Source organism: Plectropomus leopardus, chromosome 11 (assembly GCF_008729295.1).
Source record: "Plectropomus leopardus isolate mb chromosome 11, YSFRI_Pleo_2.0, whole genome shotgun sequence".
Lineage (NCBI taxonomy): Eukaryota > Metazoa > Chordata > Actinopteri > Perciformes > Serranidae > Plectropomus > Plectropomus leopardus.
The window spans coordinates 17,302,090-17,325,927 of NC_056473.1; the positions used below are offsets into that span (position 1 = coordinate 17,302,090).

The 23,838-nt window shown below is 40.8% G+C and overlaps 1 protein-coding gene across 1 annotated transcript in view; it reads right to left on the minus strand.

Annotated features, from left to right (window-relative positions):
* Positions 1-831: 831 nt before the first annotated feature.
* Positions 832-23,838, minus strand: part of LOC121949963 (plasma membrane calcium-transporting ATPase 1-like) — a 29,078-nt gene continuing 6,071 nt past the window's right edge. Inside the window, exons 3-20 of the mRNA XM_042495836.1 lie at positions 22,393-22,650; positions 21,038-21,163; positions 19,304-19,474; positions 18,253-18,279; positions 14,500-14,643; positions 12,614-12,828; positions 12,039-12,281; positions 10,626-10,867; positions 10,311-10,548; positions 9,848-10,027; positions 9,430-9,517; positions 8,348-8,454; positions 5,548-5,739; positions 4,172-4,385; positions 3,753-3,964; positions 3,546-3,653; positions 2,352-2,540; positions 832-1,227 (exon numbers count right to left, since the gene is read on the minus strand). Coding sequence (XP_042351770.1) covers positions 850-1,227; positions 2,352-2,540; positions 3,546-3,653; positions 3,753-3,964; positions 4,172-4,385; positions 5,548-5,739; positions 8,348-8,454; positions 9,430-9,517; positions 9,848-10,027; positions 10,311-10,548; positions 10,626-10,867; positions 12,039-12,281; positions 12,614-12,828; positions 14,500-14,643; positions 18,253-18,279; positions 19,304-19,474; positions 21,038-21,163; positions 22,393-22,650 — 3,332 coding nt within the window. The 3' untranslated portion in view covers positions 832-849. The remainder of the gene's footprint in view (positions 1,228-2,351; positions 2,541-3,545; positions 3,654-3,752; positions 3,965-4,171; positions 4,386-5,547; positions 5,740-8,347; positions 8,455-9,429; positions 9,518-9,847; positions 10,028-10,310; positions 10,549-10,625; positions 10,868-12,038; positions 12,282-12,613; positions 12,829-14,499; positions 14,644-18,252; positions 18,280-19,303; positions 19,475-21,037; positions 21,164-22,392; positions 22,651-23,838) is intronic.

Sequence of the window (23,838 nt, forward strand, 5' to 3'; positions counted from 1 at the left end):
ACAAAAAAAAATCCTTAAACTTTTTGAAAAAAAAAAAGACAAGAAAAAAATTAAAGTTTTCCCCTATTTTTCTTAAATTATTAACTTCTAATAATTTCTGCCTGTCTCTCTCTTTTAAACTAATTTTCATGTCATTTTCTAGTCAAATTTTCCTAATGTACTGTAATTTTTAGGACATTTCTTACCATGTTGCTCAGTACCCTTTTGGCCATGTTTACAAAGGAAATCAATCCAAATCAAATCAGTCCAACTGCTCAGGTTTCAAAGGTTTAAATGCATGTGAAAGGTGTCTAAACACAGCACAAGAAAACAGATGTCATTCCAGGTTTCTAAGGGTTAAGTGAAGTACAAGTGCCTCAAATGTGTACTTGAGTACAGTACTTGAGTAAATGTACTTAGTTAAATACCACCACTGCAGTACAGGTGTGTTCACTGTCCCTGTCTCCCGTCAGAGAGAAAGTGATCACTTTCAGAAGAACTGGACCAGACAGCTGTTGAATCACAGTCAGCTGAACCAGTTAAAGTCACATTCCACCAAAAACACAAGTTGGTGGATTGGATTGTTTCCATGAGACTCCATTTGCATGATTGGGGACGAAAGTTCCCCAAATCAAAATAAATAAATAAATAAACAAGAAAATAAATGACCAAATTGAGAAATTATTAAAAAAATAAATGTATGCATTAATTGATTGATAAAATGTGACATAAATTGATATATCTGCTTTAATTTGCTTCTTTATTTATTTATTTGTAAATTTAACCATATTTATTTATTTTCCTGTTTATGTTTCCCTTTTATTTATTGTTTTTGCAATACAGGAAGTGGTCAGGTCTGGGCTTGGAGCTTCAAAGAGAGGTCTCCAGGCTGTGCAGGGGGCTCCCTGGCCACACCGGCAGCCCCGCTGAGTCGGGCAGGACCACACCAGGTGGTGGGACCACACCAGGCAGAGGGACGGCGCGATCCACGGCGTTGTTCTCCTGGTGTGACGGGAGAGGCGTTAGGTTGGACAGCCCGGTCAGGGGCGGTGGAAGGACAAGGGAGTTTCGTTTGATTGGAGCATCGTCCTCGCAGTCGACCTCATCGATCAGGGGGATTTGAGGCACCGAATCCTCAATGCGAAACTCAGGGTGGCTCATGAAGCTGTGGATGGAGCTGCGAGACTCGGGTGTCTCCAGACCTTCGTAGGGAGACACGCTGTCTCTGAAGGCGTTCACGACACGAATCTACAAGATGAGGGACACCAGTCAGCTCAGGGTTTAATGAGAGAATTTGGAGTTTGGAGAGTTTATGCAGCAATTGTGTTTGGAAATAACCATAAACCAAACACTAAAGGCTTCAATGTGCTAGTTTCTAATGTTTTTTTTCCATCTTCCCCCGGTGTTAGTATGGAAGGGATCATGCATTTGGTCCTTTGTGTGAGAGGGATTTTTCTGTCCACAGGTCACATTTTGGCCTTCCCTGTGACTCAGTAACCAGTACCCATCCCAAAATGTTGCTCTTATTTTGAACCAGAGTATCTGCCGATAAATGTCATAATCAATATGTAATGATCCACTAAAGTCAGGATACGAGAGCAATAATTCAGTTATTTTTTCTTCCATCTTCACTGTAAAGGAGGATTGAAGGGACAGTACCGCTGGTTACAGCTCTCCAACAGCGACCCGGTTCTGTTCTGTGCACCATACATCCTTAAACCACACCGGGAGCGTTTCAGCATTGTAACATTTTGTCAGCCCAATTTTGTAGCCTTGCAAAATTTGTTGATCTGGTAATTTCTCCTTAATGTTTATGCTTCTACTAAAACTATTTAAGTAAGCAGACCATGCAGTGAAATGGCTTCTTTTTTTTGTCTGTTATAATTGTGATTTACGTACTTTGATATGCTGTAGCCTACAGACAAATTTATTTATTATTTAATTATGAATGAACAAAGATTTCTGTCTGCATTTTAGTTATCAAAAATTAGGGCTGTCGAACGATTCGTTTTTAAAATTGTGATTTATCACAGAATTTTAACATTAAATTGCCATCAATTGCAATTCCATTATTTTGCATTGTAAAATAGTTATGAGGTCCATATTGACAAGGTAAAGCAATTATTATCAGATCTTCTCTAATTGGAAATAAATGACAGAAAAAATTGGCATAAAGTGGGCATGTCTGTAAAGAGGAGTCTCACTGATGCCCATAGAATCCATTTTCATTTAAGCGCTGCACACTCATTCTTTAATCTACTGTATACCCCCGTGAAATTTCGGCTAGGTATGAACGTTACATACCACCCAAGTCTAATTGTCACGCTGGACTTTGTGATGAGTAAAGGACCCAGGTGGAGGTGAAATTGTACCTGTGTCGAGATGCGGTTGAGGCCACGGCACCAAAGCACCTGGCCCCTCTTTAGCTCCATCTCAGCGTGGTCGATCTCGTCCAGGTCCTTCATCTCCTCCAGCTCCTCCTCAGGGATCTCCTCCTGCTTCGTGCCATGACCCGCCGTCTTCAGGAACTTCAGCCATTTAGTGGGGACACTGGACACGAGCTGAGGGGCAGACGGACACAAAAATGACACCCCAGTCAGTCACAACACCAGCACGTCCTGATCCTCAACTCCACTGCTGCCTGAAAATGTTACTGAAACCACCTCAGGGTTTGGAAACGGTTTTTATCGTCTAATGATGATCATCATTATTTCTTGATTGCTTGGCGATACATTATTAACATCATTTAAACTCCACTGTGGCGCTTTTAAAGTGAGCAACAGGAATAAATAGCCATAGAGTGTTAACAAAAGTTCAGCCCAAAATGGTGCAGTTTAGACACCTCTTTTGTTGATTTCAAATCCAAAATGCCTTATTGCCATATTGGTGCAATTTTAGTTTCCTTGAGAGACTAAAGGACTTTTCACACTGAGTCAGTTTTTTTCGGATACATTTTTTTTAATCTGTCATATGGAAAAGAAAAAAAGTTACGTACAAAAACCTTGCATTCTCAGTCCGATGCTTTTTATTGTTCTATTTGTTGCAAAATTTCACAATGTTTAATTTCTAATAATGACAATCAATATTTATGTGCATTCTTAATTTAAAAAAAACACTACAAGTACTGTAAGTACTATTAGTACTTACAGAAAGGTCAAAGCTATGAACATATTGATGAATGCCGGGACAAACACTGTAATTTTCGAATAGTTTACACAAAAATTCATTCTGCTCACGCTTCATGAATGAGACCAAGTGTGCACTGCTCCTCCCACCTCTATTGAAATTTGATGCCCTTGTTGTCCCATGTCCCATGTTGCAAACATTGGCCTGGGGCAGTAGCTTAAATTGCACATAGCCTGTCCACCACTGGTGGCTCTGTTAATCCGTTTACAAACATAAAGGATTTGACAAATGCCCATTCAGCCAGTTTCCATTAAATTAAACCGCTCCAGTTTGAGGTTGTACACTGGACCAGACTGGACTGGCAAAAAAATGGAAATCAACCCAACTCTGCTCCCACCATTTCCTGTCTCCTATCAAAATAATGGCAAAAAGTGTCTCACCTGTCCCCACAGGAGGCTGCCGAGACCCAGGAAGATACACCACAGCCACTGCTCAATAGTCAGAGTCATGCAGCTGAACGGTTTTCCACCCAACTGCACAATGACAATCTACAGGAGGAAAGAGACAACATCATGCATGGAGTCCTTTGTCACTTTACATTGTGGAGCTGACCAGGCGTGACGACTGCCTCACCCCTCACAGATTACCTGTATGATGAAGGTTCCCAGGACGATGGAGCAGAAGATGGGGTTTTTGAATACGCCCTCAAACACATTCCTCTCTCCGTGAATCTTGCGCGCATTGATCTCATTAAAGATCTGCATCAGGACAAACGTGTTGAACACGATGGTATAGTGCTCAGAGGGCGGGGCGTGGAGGGGGGCGTTCCTGCCGCTGTCGATGTCAAACAGCTTTTCCCCTGTGAGCAGGTGTAGAAATTAACACAAGATCTTCATTTCTTTACAATAAGTTTCATTAACACATTAATAAGAAATAAATAAGTTAGTGCAATGAAATTAAAATATCTCATTATGGGTTTTTGTTACATTACTTAAGGGAGTGTCCTTTAAGTGAGAATTTTCCTTCTAAGTGTTTCAAACCATGAAGCTGAGTTGCATTCACTGACCAAAGAAGAGCAGGGTAAAGATCACGGCGAGCTGGTATACGGCATGTCCCAGGATGTTCTTCATCATGGTGCGAGAAATAAGAGGCTTTTGGCGACCGTACGGGTTCCTGAGCAGCAGTGCCTCAGTTGGTGGCTCAGTGGCGAGAGCTAGTGAAGCGAAGGTGTCCATTATTAGGTTGACCCACAACATTTGGACAGCTTTTAATGGTGAGTCCTGCAAAACACACACACACACACACACACACACACACACACACACACACACACACACACACACACACACACACACACAGATCTCCTGTCAGTGTCTGTTAGCAGAGAAACCACAGGTGCCATCATCTGGAATACCACTAATTGTTATTCATAACATTTACTTCAGTCAAACATTTTGAAACTAAAATGAGTGGTGCAGGAACGAGTCCTAAACCCAGAATAAAGTTAATGTCAGTGGATTTATTTTATTAACACGTTCTTGGTTAAATGCCAAAATTAGGTCTGTGGTTATAACAAGCTCAAAAGATTTTTATGTTTAGTTCTGTGGATGGTATGCACATTGAAACAGTTTTATACTGTGTTCACACTATCCTGTACGGTTGTTAAGAAATGCCTCATTCAGAACTTCATGCTTATGATCCTGAATAAAAGACATCAACTAGCTAGCTAACTGCTAACGTCTTACTCACTTCAACCTTTACACTTTCTTTTTCTGCAGTTCCCACTACCCTTTATTAAACCCCTGGCAGAAAAGCTGCACTAACTTCTCTGTAGGCCTCAAAGGAATTCAAACCTTTTTTAACTCTCCCAGCTGTCTCACCAAAGAAAGACGTGATTTGAAAGGGTGTTACTTCCCTGCATCCCTCGTCAAAAGCCTATGGGATTTTTCCAGTGGCTTTTGGATCATAGCAGAAAATAAGCTCTCTGGCGAACAAACGTTTATGATACTTACACGTTCTGTTCAACAAGATTATCTTACAAATGAACACCATTTTTAGGATTGTTGAAGCCAAAGTATAAAGCTATTGCTAGGCTGAAACGAACTACACTGCCACATCGCCACCGCAACAAGGCTGTAGAGACGTGTTTGGTGTGACGCTCTGTAGTCTCATTTAGCCACTTGTTAGCAAGTGTCTTTTATAAGACACATAAAAGCTTCAGAGTTCACAGTGGGGTATTAGAGATGTGTTTTATGTCATATATATATATAAAAAAAAGAAAGTCTCTCGTGTTATCTACAGACCTTATTAAAGGCTTCTAACCAAAAATACATTTAAAAAATGACTGACTTTGAAACAAATGAACTGGAGGTGCTGAAATGCTAATGAGTTTAAGGGTCTTAGGACTTATGCTTCTCTCTGCTCTATATATGTAGCTCTGACCTGGGTTATACAGGCTCCGGTGAACGCCACAATGACGGCAACAACGTTAACTGTCAGTTGGAATTGCAGGAACTTGGAGATGCTGTCATACACATTTCTGCCCCACATCACAGCCTTCACAATACTGCTGAAATTGTCATCTGTGAGGATGATATCGGAAGCCTCCTTTGCCACATCTGTTCCCGCAATGCCCTGCAGAACACAAAGCATGGAGATTAGCTCACATAAACCTCACACTGCACCTCGCCACGACACTACACCATGCTACAGGATGGAAATGCTCTGTTTTTTGTGTGCATTTAAGTCTATAAAATAAACTAATGATGTGATAATAGATGAGGGGCTTGTATTGAATACCTGTCTTTTAAAGATAGAGTGCTTAAGTATTCTGGGCCCTGTGCTGTGGTTCCCACTTTGTCCCTACCTGCAGCCTTGATGGGAGCTCTGGCCAACATCAGTTTCACTCCCATGGGGCCCATAGCACCTGTTCTCACTACAAACATCACCTGCCTGATGAAATGCTCTGTAAGATGAACCGCAGTACCCTCATGCTTTGGTTTGGGTTTGAATGATTCAGTGTAGTTCTCCCTCTGTGCTTCTGCACTCGGTTTGTTGACAGGAAATGACAGCTGGGTGTCATCCTGCTGGTGATGACTGAGGATCGGCCTCTGAGGGTCTGCGATCCCTCTGTGGCTGTTTCGGCTGACTTTCAGCTCCTCCTCCTCCCCATTCCTCCACAGCTGCAGCTGGAATCTGGGGGCTGTCTGACCACTGCCGTCCCTCCAGGTGAGAATGTATGACAGCATGTTTGGGTTGTCACATAACTCCAGCAGAGTGGCGAGGATGTTGCAGTGTTAGCGGCAGTGTTCGAAAGTCCAACAGAGATGATGCCCCACTTTTAGCCAAAAAGTTATCTTCTGTTGTGTAGCAACCCAGTACATGACCACACACAGTCTACTGTGGAGGAGGTGAGCTTGTTGTGTCCCAGACCGCTGTAGAAAATATTGGAGCCTTTTTTCAGGAAGCGAATTGCCATTTCAATCCCCTCTGATCCAAACAGTTCCTCTCTGTGCTTGTCACTCTCGCGCAGTGCTGAAAGCATCAGTTGAATGTCTGACTTTATCTCTAGGATGACGACATCCACTTCATCAGGACACACTTCCATCTGCATCAAAACCCCCAGAAGCTGGTTGGTGAGTCCTTGATAACAAAGGTCCTGATTGACCACGTCTGCACCAATAGACGTACACTTAAGCTGGAAAGATCTTGAAGACCAGCGTCTGCTGATGGGTGACAGTGACCATTATGAAGTCACACAGGTGGCCTCTGCTCTCTGGAAGACACAATAGTTTGTAGCTTTTCCTGAAGCTTTGGACGTCTGCCTTCACCCAGCAGTGACGAGTTCCCAATTATTACTGGCACCGGACCTGGGAGTAATTTACACTGGCAGTAGAGCCACATAGGCGGGGAGGCACTCTACAGCCAAAATATTTGAGCTGCTGTGGATTGATAGCGAGCAGACCATAGTTTACATCTCTCTCATGCCAGAGATTCTTTACTACTGAGCTGAACACGAGCAGAGCTGGCTTTCCTAATAGGGCCAAAGCTGTACCAGAGCACCCTCTATTGGTGTGTGTGTATTACACCTTAATATACTGACAGTGTTTGACGAAACATAATAAGGGGGTAAGGGTCTGGTTGTTTAAATTAAAAAAAACAAAAACCAAAATAACATCAACAACAACTAAACATAGAGCATTTCCAACCTACTACACTCACACATCTCTGATTGCTGGGAAACATCTCTCAGGATCAGATGTTTGTCAGTGGATCTCCACGTGTCCTGACACACCACCAAAGACTGTATATGAAGATGGATGAAATGACAGCTCCCCAAAAGTGAAGCCAAAACATGTTCGCAGACAGGACATGGGTCTAACAAAAATTTAAAGTGTATGTCAAATACATTTTTCCTAAAGATGCTTTCTGTCATTTTAGGTAGTTTTAAGTCTGCTGAATGTCCAAGTGTAAATTTTTCTGGTAAGTTTTAATCAGTTATTTGATGCTATAAAAAGGTGGTTTGTTGACATGATTTAATTTCGGTGCACTTGCTAATGGTTGAACTGGTGAATGAACAGGAACTCGTGACTGCTGAGATCACCACTGCGCAGACTGGCTCTAAATAACATCACCAATGCGAGATGGCAGCATCCATATCTGGGACATTTTGGCTTTTTTTTGTATAGTGGGATGGAGTGGAGATGCATCTTACAACTTTATATACAGTCAGTAAGGTAAAATATCACTTTATTTATCAATTAAAACTATCTGAAAGGAATCGATACATGACTGATGACTAATAATAATAATCATATTAATCTTAATAACAATAACAATAATAATAATCAGAAAAAAATCATAAAATCTGAAGTGATAGAATAATTAATCGTTTGTCCTTTAACCTGACTGCTCTGGATAAGAACCTGACAGAAAAATGAAAAAACGTCTGAATAACGTGACAGTCTGAGGGGTGGTGGGGGCCCACAGCAGAGGACAACAGGACGTTCAACATGTGAACATTAGTTTTGTTCCTTTTCTTAAAATTTGAAAATGTAGAAAATGATTATGAATCTGATATCTGAATATTTCATCACCTATTGTCTTTTCAGATAAACTCACAAAAACAAGTTTATTGATTAATCGAGATTTTTACAATTTATGAATAGATTACTATATTTGCTGTTTTATAAATAACTACATTTTTATAAAGCAGTGTGATGACTTCAGCTACAGTCATTACCATAGCAAAGCCAACGTCCGCTTTCTTGAGGGCCGGGCCGTCGTTTGTTCCGTCTCCAGTTACTGCCACCACCTGCCTCTGCTCCAGCACAGTGCTGTCGATGATACCTGAGATGGTGACAGACGGACACTCAGCTGAGACATATTATGGACCACAATGACCTAAGATGAGGCCTAACTCTGACCGCCTTTAAAATCACCTCAAATTCAGTTTTTCTCTGCTGTGTTTACCACTTTGTTTTTATGGCTGTCTTTGAATTTCACATCAGGGCTGTCTTTGAATTTGTATATATGGTCACATTTGGCCATATTTACTAATATGTGTGATTCACGGGCACCGGCTGATTTTGTTCTTCCCACTGTGCCTATGTTGGAAAATCAAAATCATTTTAAACTGACAGGCTTGACCTTGCTGTCTGCAGTCAGCATACTGCCACACTCCCATTTTCAGTACAAGGAGGTATGTTTCCTCAGAGGTGTATTATGAAGAAAACAGTGAAGTTGCTTCTATTCTATTAAGGCCATGACACATTAGTGTTGGACTGTCACTGAGTGTCTACAAATGTCTTGGCTGTTCAAGACAGCTGCTAAGATATTTTTCACTCTCTTTTTAATATGTTGTTTCATTCTCTGAAGATGCTCAAGTAACAGGCTGTAGCCTCAAGGGCAGATAAGCCACCTGCTTAGAGGTAGTTCAGATCTTTTATATACCCTTAATGCCTGTTAATTATGATGATAATAATTTCATGGCACTAAAATTGTTGAGTAGCCATCATTACAGGCAAATTCAATAAAAGCAATGACAGCCAAAACTGTCCCAATTAAATATGGACATTCTCAGTGATTCCATAATAATCAAGAACTGAAACACTCAGTTTTTATAGTCAGATATTGTAATTACGACAGTAACTGATAGGGATAAAAAGGCGTCACATAAGTGAATGCATTAGTAATTTAACAATCTTAATTAATGTCTTTAAAATCCTTTTTCAATTGATGTGGTTTTACTATGTATACATTTACTTAAAAGGTGTCTAACCTTTATGTCTGACTCACTGTCTGCTTGGTTAAATTGTGTCTAACCTTTGACCAGAGTGTGCTTATCTGTCGGAGATGATCTGGCGAGGACTCTCAGCTTTGGCCAAATCTTATCGATCCTCTCCTGCTCTATCTGCAACGAAAAAGAGAATAAATATGAGATAAATAAGGAGTGTTAGTTAATTTTAATCAGTTTATAACAGTTTCCCCTATAACAGTGGTGGGCTCCCTTACGAGTCACAAGAAAATCAGAAGAATTACAAAAAAAACAATGACTACAAGAGTCAAAATCATCAATTTCCCAACCTTTTAGAATCTGTATAGTGCCAGTAACTAAAAAAAAAGTTGACCTGGAACTAGAAGAAATATCATTGGGGTCATTAAATCTAGTGTGTTTAAATAAACAAAGGTCCGGTTTAAGATAGACACTGCTGTTCTTTGCTGCAGTCTGTGTTTATCTGACCTCTCCAAGCTCATTACGGATCCGTCGGTTAAATTCTTTGCCCTCCATACAGAGAAAATCGTCTCCAGGTTGCAAGATACCACATTTCGTGGCAATGGCCCGGGCAGTGTTGATGTTGTCTCCGGTCACCATGCGAACAGTGATCCCAGCCCGCTGGCATTTTCTGATTGCATCTGGTACCTGATGAGAACAACAGAGGAAAAAAGAAAAAGAAAGAAGAGTATGAATTTTTTTGTCGAAACTTTGTTTATTTATTCATGTATGTGCCATTGTCGGCTGCTGATGGCATAAGGGCCACTACTCAGTGGAGGGTTCTTCAAAACTAAGCACGGGGCCAAGAGACAGAATTGGCATTGGGCCTATTGGTTCAGGAAACTCTGTGAGTAGTGAATTGCATTGTGTGTATTTTTACTGAGACTGGCTGGTCGCCCCCGTGTATCCCTTACAGACAGGGCTGACGTACCTCAGGTCGTACAGGGTCTTCAATGCCAACCACGCCGATGCATGTGAGACCGGTGAGGATGTGGGCCTCGTCCTCCCAGTCTGGCTCTCCATCAGTGGTGGGAAAGTCTCTGTAGGCGAGGCAGATGGTCCTCAAGCCCTCCGACGCCATCGGCTCAATCACCTTCTTCACCAAGTCATCTCGGTCCCGAGGTTTGAAGCCTTTGGGCTGGCCATTGGCCATCAGGATTTTACAGCACCTAGAACCACAGGAAGCAGTTATGTGATCACCATCCAAGTGAGTACAAAGCTGTGCAAACACCAAGTGCAAACCTACTTTCTGAGCAGGATCTCTGAGGCCCCCTTGACGAACATTCGGTAGCTGCCATCATGGTTCTTTAGCACTGTGCTCATGGACTTCCTCACAGAGTTGAAGGTGTAGACCTTAAACAGTTTCTCCTCTGGGATTTCATTGCGAATCGTCTGGTAATCTCGGCGCAGGTCGAGGGAGAATCCCAGTAAGGCACATTCTGTCTTGTTTCCAATCTGGCGAGGCAGCCCACCCTCCTTCTCTGGAGGCTGAAGGAAGCAGCAGCAGAGAGGAGGTTAAATCAGAGCACAAATTCAGTTGTTTTCATGACAAATCAGCTTCTTTACATCGTGCGCAAACTGAAGTCACAACTGCATCAGCACATGACAATAACAGGTGCATGCGGAAATACTCTGTGTGCCACACCGAACTCTGGCACAAACTGAACTGAACTGTAAATTTGGAGTACTGTTGTTTGCTAATTCGTGTAGGAATAGAATGCATGGACTGCACTTGTATAGCCATTTCTAATCATGTGACCACTCAAAGTGCTTTTACACTACGTCACATTCACCCATTCACACACTGGTGGCCGAGGTTACCATACATGGTGCCACCTGCTACTCAGTAACCATTCATATGCACTCACACACTGATAGCACAGCATCTGGAGCAATTTGGGGGTCAGAAACTTGCGAAAGGATACCTCTACATGTTGACTGGAGGAGCTGGGAATCGAACCACCAACTTTCCATTAGAGGAAGACCGCTCTAAATCTAAACCACAGCCACCCCATGGCGTTTGGTTATTGCCTTCTGAGTGACAGAAGCCAATAAATAATCTATCCTTGAGTAAGTTTTACATCTGTCTAAATAAAACCTATACTGTCTTGAAGATGGTTTAATGGCTCTAAATGAATCTGTGAGACTGAAATCACTAATCAGACCTTGGAATTCTGATGCAGAGGTATGTGTTTGCTGAGATGGTACACTGGATCTATCTAGTCAGGTTATAAGGATACCATTCACTCGGCACCAATAATGGTTGCATAAAGTCTCACTGACTGTATCAAATAAATCTGAGCTGTGTTGATGTGGGGTGTTTACACAAAGAAATGCAATTTTTTTGTCCAGAAAATTTGTTTCAATGTTAGCTATGAACCCATCTTCACTTCCAAAATTATCAATAATTGTTAAGGATAGACTATGTCTCAACAATACTAAGGCGCTGTGGCTTTCGGAATTAATTACAGCTGTAGTATAATAGTGTGGGTTTGCTAATCTGTGTTTCTCTGTGTTTAAAGTGTGACTCCTGAATTAAGCACTTTATGAAAGACTGGGCAAGTTATTATGCTTGCATATGTACAATAATCAGAACTATGGAGACCCAAAAAATTCCGACACAGAGCTCCCTGAATGAACGGCTAGTTTTTCAACTCACCATAACCTTGCTGGTGTAGGCGCAGTTGACCCCGATGCCCTGGACAAGCAGGTCCAGAACTGAGGCAGGGATTTGGTCCGGTTGCGGCAACTTTTTGTAGTAGCGTGCTGCGATGTAGGCCTGCACCACCGTCATGCGATTCAAAGTGAGCGTGCCTGTCTTGTCGGAACAGATGGCCGTGGCGTTACCCATCGTCTCACAGGCGTCCAGGTGGCGGACCAGGTTATTGTCCTTCATCATTTTCTGACAATAGAGGAAAGCAGCATTAGCTGAGTCTGGGCACTTTATTGTGAATTTACATAAACATTCACAGAAGTAAGAAACTTCGATGCAGGACTGTCTGGAGGGGGTCAAATGGGCCTAAACAGTTCTAGCGCTTAAATGTTAAAATGACATTTGAACTGTTAGTCAACATATCATATGAGATGTCAGTTTTGATGGACTAACAGTTTATACAGATCGAGAATAGTAAAAAGAAAAGGACATGATCTTACAGGTGTTCAGGCTGGCCAGCTATAGACAGATTGTACATGTTCAGAGAAACAGGCTCTGTATTGCTGTATATGCAAACAAACCTTGACTGAATAGGCCAGGGCGATGGTGACAGCCAGGGGGAGACCTTCAGGCACAGCCACCACCAGCACCGTCACACCGATGATGAAGAATTTCACCATAAACTGCACGTAGATGGGCAGACACTCTGTGATAAAGGGAACCTCCTGAATCCAGAAGGTATCGATCAGGAAGCGAGTGATGAGGATGATGACAGTGAGAACCGACATGAACAGACCTACAGACAGACAGAGAAAGAAAAACGGAAACATTGCAAGTTTAGTTCAGCTATAAATATGATCATGAACACAACACATGTTCAGTGCAGTGAAGAGTCTTCTTCGTTATCAAGTGTTTGTCTTGACCATTTTGTCATTTTTTCTTGACCCCATTGTGCATTGCTTGCATCAAAGTATTGTAATTTATTGTGTTACTTGTAATTTTATTGTATTACTTTCGGTAGGGTATTTCTAAAAGCCCATTTGGGTTTCTTACCTCTCTGGCACCCTGTTTTTCTATATTCCTTTTGACCTGTTTTATGTTACTGCTTTTAATAGTGCGAATAAATAAATGAAATGAAATGTTTCCGACTCAGTGTCTAGGTATCATGCTAAGAGTAGACCTAAGACTACAGCCAGTCTTAATTCACAGTCGGACTGAGCCGTGTTTCCATCAACGGCTTTCGGCTTTTTGCAACTGCAAAAAGTAAGGGGAAGAGAGGGAAACCATGTTGAGTACCATGTGATAAGGGGAGACGTGAGGAGGTATTTGCATTTGTCTGTATTCTGGTAGTGGGGTTAAGATAAATTAGATGATCTACGCAGTCAAAAGCCTTCGCTGTGTCTAATGGGATGGCTATGACCAGTTCTTCCATGGATTTACACTGCACTATGTGAAGCAATCTCCTGATATTATCTAACTAAGTATCATCAGAAGTTTTAATTTCAAATTTTCAATCCCATTATTTTTCAATTCAAAATAGTTTTGATGTCCATATTAACAAGGTAAAGCAATTCTTACCAGATTGTCTTGGTTAAGAATCAAATGATGGCAAAACAATGCATTGGACTTGCATAAAGTGGGCATGTCTGTAAGCGAGAGACTCGTGGGCACCCACAGAACCTATTTTCATTCAGATTTCTTGAGGTCAGAGGTCAAGGGACCCCTGTGAAATGACAATGCTGTTTTTCCATCGACAAAATTAAGCCCAACTTTGGAGTGTTATTAAGGCCCCTTCCAAAGAAGTATGACATGGTTGATACCACTGGATTCCATACCAGTATCATACCAGTATCATACCAGTATCATCAGTCAGATTGAAAACTCAGCCTGGTATACATCCTCTTAAAGACAGGAATGTCGGCTGGCGAATACCGCGATTTAAAAAAAAAAAAGGCATTACGTACAGACCTTAATCGCATCGTGCTTAATGCATTAATGCTGGCAGCCCTAATAAATTTCATTTTAAATCTGAAATCTTTCAACAGTTGTTTCAGATCCCTTTAATGAGGCCTGGTTTATTTTTATTTTTAATCACATGGAACCTATTATGGCAACCATATTACATATAGCATATAGAACAATGGAGGAAACAAATGGCCTAGTGCAACACAGCAGTCTTAATGGTTGGGCAAAGTGAAAGCAAAACAATATAGGATTTTTCCGAGCATTAATTGCATGTTGCAGTCAGTTAAGCAGTTTTTATGGCTGAATAAAACAAAAACCACAATGCCTCCGACCTCGGCCATTGCGCGGAGGCATAAAAATGTCCAGTGGTTTGTGTCATTTGGAGGAGCACAGTAACATATGGAGTGTGGATTCCACCCAGCAGGGAGGTGTTCAACCCTCAGATGATATCTACGTCACTGTGACATTCACACTCATCATTTTTCTGATTCTCTGTTCGTACCTGCTTTGCCGATCTGCACAGCCATTTTGGTCAGCTTCCCCTGGAGAACTGACTTCTCCTTCTTTGGTAGGTTTTTCTTCTTTTCTGCTTCTGCATTGTCGTTGAGCGGCTCCATCTCCACTGTGGCTCCGTCCTTTTTTTTGCCTACAGAGAACACATAAAGTCAGTGAAACATTCAGGTGTTTGGTCACAAACCATCAAAACTGCAGGTTCTGATTCAACAAGTCAAGACAGATTTATTATCAGGGGTCTACCATACATTCCCAAATTAAATCAAGTGTTCAAATCATTGCTGAGTCTTTAATAATAGTCAGGTGAAAATGGTTGAAACAATTGCTTTTACTTTGCATCACACAGCCTCAGTGGTTGGCTGTGTAAATTGTCATAGATTAATTGTAAACTTTGCACACTGAGTCTGTTTTTTTGGTCTAAAACTGTTGTATGTCTAAGAATAAATACTACTTCTCGTTGTGTCAATCATGTTTGCACAGTGATTTCAAAACTTTCCTTTGTCCCTGCAGAAATTCAATATAAAACATTGCATTGGCTCTATATAGCTCTTGTTACCGTCCACAGGATATCTCAAACTCTCAATTGGCGAAAGTGCAAAACAGACCTTGGGACTCATTTCCATGACTTCTGGGAGTGCAATCTGATTGCTAGATACTGGAGTCACATAGCTTGTAAGTTGTGCAGCATTTTTACGACTACAATGAGAAAAACTCCTGGGCTATTCTTACTTGGCAGCACTCTCCCATAACCATTATATATTACTGGACTTTTGCATCTTGCACATAAATGCATATTGTTGAGATGGACTAAAGATACTCTGCCCACAGTGACAGTCTGGTACAGGGAGATTTTCAGTGTCCTACTGCATTAAAGAATAAGTCTGTCCTCAAAGATATTGAGGATTCATTTCTTAAGATTTGCAGCCTGAACTCAAACTCTGTTGCATGGTCAATGTCCTTCAGAATATAAGCAAACTATACCTAGAGCCCCGTGAGATTTCATTATACCTTTTTCCTTCCGAGACCATCTTTTGCCACACAGCAACGATGAGTCAGAGGACAGTGTACTTTTATGTTTATTTTTTGTGTAACTTTTTTTCTTTTTATTGTTTTTCTTTTATAATATCATCATTATTATTTTAACCTTGTTTGTGCAGTCATATTTGCTTTCTTTCTTACTCTCTTTTGTCATTAAAGTTACAGTTTCAATTTTCTGTGTTTTTGCATCTGTCAAAAGCCTAGAGAGAGATGTTTGACCAAGAGTCAGTGATGAAAATGTGGCAGCGGAAAACACCTGCACCAAGACAGAGGAACGGGGCACACACGAGTTGCACAGTATCGTTTCATAACTGAGACAGCTCACTCTCGATAGGTCAGATAGTAATATTCAGGAGGGTGATTATAACTGAGAGGAGGATTTGGACCACACACACAGACAGACAAAGAGACAGAGAGCTGGACAGCTGAGTCACTTCAGGTAGCCGCACTGCCAAATGCAAGACACAGGGGGATATTGGAGACAGCCAGATAGCTAACCTTCAGTGGACAAAGAAAAACCACATCAGACTCAGTGTGTAAGGTTTCTGTGTGTAATTTGTTTTGGATGACAGATTTAAAAAAACACATCTGGAAAAATTGACTCAGTGTCAAAGGCCTTGCCAAACATTGGCAGGGGGGTTAATTTTGGACCCTGTGCACACCCACAAGAAAAGCCCACATTTTTGGTAAGAAAGAGAAACACGTGATGAAAAACCTGAATATTAGCAGATTTTTCGATATGCACAATTATTAAAAAGCCAACCTTTTCAAAAAGGTGTTTGAAACAATGACACAGGGAGGCTGTGTTTGAACGGCCGTTACCAATAGACCTATGGAAAAAATAATTGGGGGAAAAAAAGAAATCCTACTTTGAAGCGGTTCCAGTCGTGACACTTGTCTATATTTTGACATGATAAAAGACATGTCAGGCCACATTAATCAGAATATGCACAGCTGCTTGTAAACAAATATTAGTGGATATTCATTGTCATTAGCCACATCAACAACTTAGTAGAAATCGTGTTTTTTTGTTGGAATAAGGGCAAAAACAGGCATATTTTGTGAACATAGTCAATGTGTGGGTCACACTGTCCACTTGTTCATCACACACAGACGTGTCAACAACTAAGTTGACATTTTGTCATCAGAAGAAATCATCACTATTAATACTTGTTAGCCAAATTATTAAAAGTCAGACTGTGTGACAAGATGACCAGCAGAGGATGGGGCGTGATGTTGCATGTGAACAGGTAGGTAATGTTTGTCTAATCCCAGTCTAGCTTTATTGTGATGGTTACATTCATGAGTCAGAGCAGACCTCCAAACTAACCCACTAACAAACCAATCAACTAACTAACCAATCAGACTGCATCATCTCTGTTCTCCCTGGATCATCATAGTAACAATAAACACAACAGAGTCAAGTGACAATGTAGTTCAGTGACAGAGAGTGAGGGTATCTGAAGGTGTGTGTGTTTGTGTCTGTGAATGTGTGTGAGAGAGAGAGCATGCTGATCCCAGCTCAGTAATGAGGTTATTAGTGGACAGGCAGGCAGCAGGCAGGAGAAGAAAGCAGCTGCCGAGCTTAAGGCTGATAATCTGCTTGAGCCTAATCACCATCAACAGAGTCAGGAGCACCTGCCGCTGCTGCTCAGACCACTGTGATATACACTGCACGATGTGGGACCACAGGGACCACAAGGAACCAGGAGGACCTGCCGGGGACCAGGAAACCTGGAGTCTGATCTCCTGCAGGATCTTTGAGCGGTCTAATCAGAACTGCCTCTTGTAAACTAATGTAGATTTTTTTTTTATTGACTGATCTTGCATCACATGCCTGTACTGGCTTAAAAGGCACTAGAAATGAACAGCAAAGGTGATCATGATGTAAAGATTCAAAAATAAAAGATCCTCTTTACGTAACATAAACCAGGGTTACTCATTTTGCTTTACTTGGGGACACTTTTGCAAAATGACAGGAGGTCAGGGGCAATGCGCAGCAGCCCCATACACGTTTCTAGGATTTTAATACATTTCTACGACTTTAGAACATTTCTAGGATTTCAGAACATTTTTAGGAGTTTAGCATGTCTCTAGGATTTTAGGACATTTGTAGGATTTCAGGACATTCCTTGGATTAAAGAACATTTTAGGATTTCAGGACATTTCCAGGATATATAACAATGTTTCTTGGACTTGCCGAAATTTGTAGGATTTCAGTAAATTTTAGGATTTTAGGATGTTTCAGGGATTTTAGGACATTTCTAGAATTTTAGTATGTTTTAGGATTATAGGACGTTTCTAGGATTTCAGGACATCTCTAGGATTTTAGGACATTTCTTGGACTTCCAGACATTTCTAGGATTTTAACGACATTTAGGATCTTAGAAAGGATTTCAGGATATTTCTAGAATTTTAGGAAGTTTCTAGAATTTCAGGACGTTTTGAGGATTTTAGTATATTTTTGGATCTTAAGATGTTTCTAGGATTTCAGGACTTTTCTAGGATTTTAGGAGCTGTTGTTTTCCTGCTTAGACACACCATGAAGAAACCAGGAACAAGAGTTTGCAGTAACAAATATCACCAAAGCAGCCAGACTCAGGTATCTGATGGACAGATGAACTGAAGCTGCTGCTATTCAATAAAACCTTCACATCCACTCATGTAAGGTAACACAGTACAGAAGCAGTAATGTGCTGCTCACCTTTCTTTCCTTTCTCATCTTTTTTGCCTGCAAAGGAAAAACATGAAAGGGCCATTAGTTAGCCATACATATGGAACAAAGCATTTTATAACTTTGCTTGGAACAACTGCATTAACCTAAGAAAGCAGGCGAGGTTGGCTGGTCTGTCCACCGCTGGTGTCTATGAGAAATATTTAAACTACTATTGTTACTACTTCAGCGCAGTACAAACATTCATGTACCCCATGGAATGAACCCTTTGAAGCCAGAGCAAACTGGCTTGATTTCTTTAAAGAGGGTGATGAGCAACTTAACAAGAAATGGCCCAAAAATTTAGTCAAACTCTAAAAGACAATGAACTATAAATATGGGGGCGGGGGGGCCTCAATCACTGTGCTAGCAGACATCACAAAAATGGCTAAAAGCTGCTGTGTGATGGGATGTAGTGTAAAGAAGCGGGACAAAGTATTTATAAGCTGCTGAACCGAGAAACTGAGCTTTTCAGATGACAAAAGTGGATACAGTGAGGGATCAGCACAGACTGGGAGAGGCTGTGGGATCCTGATACTTAACATTGAGGGTTTTGATAATTTGACCAGTCAAACTGTGGGTTGAAGCAAACTATTACTTTCCCTCTCTGGGAGACATAAGGTGCTAAAATAGACCTTCGTCTTGCTGATATCTAATATTTTAAGCTAGAAACAGGCATTTTGTTAGCATTTCAGCTCTTGTTTGCATATTGTGGCACTGAAAGAAAGTATATTTATTTGCATTTTTCAAGGCAATTGCTTTCCCAGATTTTTTAAGTAAAATCGGCTTGTGAGATTTAACAGTGTTGTAACTTTCTAGTTAATTGCTCTTGTATAGCTTCTACCTTTTACTTCTAGTATTATTTTACTTGGAGTGAAATATGAACTTTGATCAGCTTCAAGGCTGCAGGGACTTTTTTCAGTTCATGCCTGTGGTCTACAAATGTAAACTTGTAAACTCTTAATAAAACCCTAAACTGTGAATTAGGGTGAAAACTGGTAAGCAACATTATGTTTGTTTTTACAGTCAAGAGATTCCTTACTTTTCTTGTCCTTCTTGTCCTTCTTGTCCTTCTTTTTCTTCTCTTTCTTCTCTTTCTCCTCACCATCACCTTCCTCACAAGCACCAAGCAGTGTGAAGATGATTCCAGTTTGAGAGTTCACGCCTACGGCAGTGACCAACATCTTGCCGGAGCCTTCCATCACATGGGTACCTGAGAGAGAGGGAGGGAGGGATTTCACTATAGTGGGTGCTGTTGACAGATCAACTGCAAGCACACAGAAAGACCACTTTAAAAAAAAAAGCAGATGAAGCCACAAGTGATGGACCGTTGAAGAGCATCCATGTTATTGTCCACTTGCCTCTTTGTCCCTCCTACATACCCTATTACTTTTATTTTTCGATTATCATTAATTAAACACCTTTAAAAACTTTTTAAGGAACCATAGGAAACCTCGATTACTAATGGTGGTAACCAAATTAGAGTCGGGCGGTACATTGAGAAAGGCTACAGAGTGCAAACAGAGACAGGCAGCTGCATTGGAGCCAAAGTGAGCATATTTTCAATTAGTTAATTCTCATTTCAACATACACAGAAAAACAATATGAGGTGGCTAATGCTGATAAATATATGGGAAACACTGGTACGTGGTATGTGTGTGTTTGCATAGTCCAGCATGAAAACTATACAATAGCTATAAGAGTTCTGTGGTCATATTCACAAACATTCAGAAAATACTCTGAGAGCTATTAACTTAGCCCAAAAACATCCAGCAAGGAGTCCTAGCTTAGGAGGGATTTAGGAAAGGTCTCAGAGCAACGCTAAGTGAGAAAGAGACAGAAACTTTATCTTAGTGAGGGGGTGTGGTTGACCCTGTTGCTAGGGATAACACATTGTTTTAAAATATGTGATTGGTTGTCTCATACAAGCCCTTTAGTAATCCTGCAAGGTGTGGACACTCAATGGAAATTAAATTAACTGCAACACAATATGATACTGTGGAAGCACTGCTTTGGTAATTACACTGCTGCACTCTTGCATTTTCCCAGTTACCAAATAAGTGTCGTGATCACTTTATTTCTGGCATTATATCATTATTGCATTGGATGGGAGATGTGAGCATATCTCTAATGAATCAAGCACAAACATTATCCCTGCACCATCTAATCTGTAGCATGTCATTTACTCACTGTCATCCAGCGTGAGGAGAATATTCTCTTCCTCTTTGTCTTTCCACTATTTCCTCATCTGCTTAAGAAACTCTTAAGCCTCTTAAGTCCTCCACTTTACTCCTAACAGTTTCTCACCTTATGAGTTCTCTTAAGGGAGAAGATGCTTTGTGAACAACTTTTATCTTTATCTTTACTTTTTCTTTGAATGTTGTCACTAGAAGTTACCCTTTCTACAACGAAAACCGCACCTGGTCCAATAGGATGCCCCACGAAATGATCAATTTTTAAAATCAACACTAAACTTTATTGATGGGTACTCTTTCTACAATAATGGCAATTATATAGATTTTTTGAAAAGGTCTTTTTTTCACACTGAGTCCATTAAATACTGTCATTTCTTAAGCTTTTTTTAGGTGTTCAAAGTTTTATCATTTCAGTGTAGACAGAGGCTTAATGTTTTTTCTAAAGGTCTGAAAAACAGACAGATGATCAGATGTGAGTGGAAATTCAGCAGCACAAACTGCCTGCTAAGAGCTGACAGTGAACGCTCAGCTCACACTAAATTTGGCTGTAATTTGACATGAAAGGAGGAAAGTTGAAGCACCTGACAGCAACATGGGGTCTTTTTCAATGGTCTTCTTGACATGATCCGACTCTCCGGTCAGAGAGCTCTCGTCGATCTTCAGATCGCTGGCTTGAATCAGGATGCCGTCAGCAGGGAGGAGGTCACCTGGAACACCAACACACAGGTACACTGTAATAACAGCTCATCAGGACAGTGTGTTACATCATCATTACATTGTGTCTGTCACATGATGACTGGTGGAGAAAAAACATCAACCTATGCAGCAGGAAATATATTATATTACATATTACAAACATATTAAGTTTTGTTTTAAACATTGCGGAAACAGCATGTTGACCTTATGTCATCGGGATGACATAAGTCATCTTAGAAGGCTAATTGGTTACTATTACAGGAAAAAAATGTGAATTTTAATTTTATCTAAAGGAGGTTATTCATCTTTTCCAACTTAATTAAATAATTGGGAAAAAGATCTAGGGATGGTTTTAAAATACCCGTCTAAACTTCTGTAAAAGAATACCTTCCTCATCTATAGGTGACAAAATCAGGAAGCTAATTTCAAGTTTATACATAAACTCTGTCTCACTTCTATAAAGATTCATACAGTTTCCAAAGATAACTCGCTAAACAATCCTAGATGCAAAACTAAGATAGAACATCTACGCATCTGTTTTGGGAGTGCAATCTGCTGACAAATTTATGGAATTTGATTTATTCCTTTAATAAATGAGCTTTAGAAATAAAAGTTGATTTAAACCCATTTCTTACTTATTAAATGTCTGAATTTCAATTTGATAAAAAAAAAAAAGCAGAGTATTCAGTACTATAACATATTTTGCAAAGAAATACATATTTCTTCTTTGAAAAAAATGAATCTCCTCCAACCTTTGACTCCAACCTTGTGACTAATTCTAGAAAAATATAATTATGGTTGTATTTTTCAAGACCTTTGCTCTCCATTATTTTCTTGCTTTGAAAACTTCTGGAAAACTTCAATGTCTGGCCATGAACCTTCATGGATACAGGTACACCTGAATTTAAATATTATTATTTTGTTGCTGCTTTTGTATGTGTAATGTATGTCTGTGAGTGGATATATGGAAATGTGTACATATCTATATATATGTGTATGTAAATGTGTATAAACATGTTAACAAAACTATTTGTTGATTGAACTAAAGATGCCAAAGTTAAAAAATAGATCTGAAGTCAGCTTTCAGTACCATACAACTGATTCTCTGCGCTACGGACACATTTCAGTCAGTACCAGAGTACTAAGGTTTGATATCCAGCTCTGTAACATCACTTGTCTAGATCTGAGCTAACAATGGTTATCTCAGATCTAGACAAGTGCATGCTTTTTGTTCTCTCACCATATTTGACTTGTGCGATGTCTCCGACGACGATCTCTGACACTTTGATTTGGATCACCTGCCCCCCTCGGACTACAGTGAACTTCTGCTCCTGCTCGATGCGGTTCTGGAGGCCGCGGAACTGCTTCTCTTTGCTCCAGTCATTGAAGGCTGTCACCAGGACCACACAGACCACCGAAAGTAGGATGGCAGCACCTTCGATCCATCCAGTCTCTCCCTCATCTTCGTCCTCCACGCCGCCAGCCGCTGCGCCACAGTCTGAACAGAGACAATGTAAGCTGGAGTGTTAGTTTTCTCAAAGTGTGATCCCCTGCTTCTTAACACACTCACACAACGCAGCCTGACAGGAAGTGACCCCTGACCCCCTGTACAGGAGTATTCGGGTTTCCAAGGACAAATTTCTCCACCTGTTGGAGGACACTACACACTGCTGCTGTGACGCATTAACCTCAGCTGGGTCCAGTTGCCCCATGCTTTGCTTGGATGGATGGATGGATGGATGGACTGACACACCGCTGTCGCCGGTGCTGATGCAGCTGGATGCATTATGTTTTCGGGTTGTCTGTCCATACGTCTGTGCTATTTTTGTGAACGCGATATCCTGTAAGTTATTACGCGATACCCCCCCCCCAAACCTGAAGTCAGTCGCTCCATCGGTGGAAGTTGACTGCTCGGGCACACTCGGCTGCGCTCTGCCGCTGTAAGTGTCTACTGCATAAGCCTCATGGGCTCATAGATCCAGGTATGATGTACACGGAAAAATAACATAACTTTTTGCTTTATGTGCAAATAAGCGTCTCTCAAAGGAATGAATGGGGCCCTGCCTCCATGGCTGTATCCACACTTTCTTAATACATCCATGAATCCAGCAGCCAATGTGGCATCCATATGTCTACCTTTACTTATCACATTTACATGTTTTGTTTACATTTTACACTTTGGGATCGTAAACATATGTTTCTCATACATAAAATGCCATTGGAATTGAACTGAATTGAACACCACTGTATTTAAAGTTGTTGTTTTGTGTTTTAATATACATTGTGTTATGTTTTATTGTGGCTGAATGAAGCCCTGATAGGGGTCCTCAAAGTTACTGCAGGGGTGGGTGCCAAATTATTGTTTGATAATCAAAAAAATACATGTTAAAAAATTAAAATTTATCTAAAAATAAGCAATAATTTTGCTTTTAACAACAACTTATCTATGTGAATGTGGAGGTTCCCCCCTCACTTAGCCTACCTGAAAAGCATGTCTGAAACCTGAGGTTGATGGTGTCTGTCTGATAACTGCCATGTTAACTCTGCAATGCAGTTTTATACTATAGGTATATGTAGAAGGGGATCCCTGTTACCTCACTCTTTCCACAAAGGGATCCTTGGCCTGAAAAATGTTGAAAACCCAAGGAAATACATTCTGACTGTTTGATCATCTGACAGCTCTACT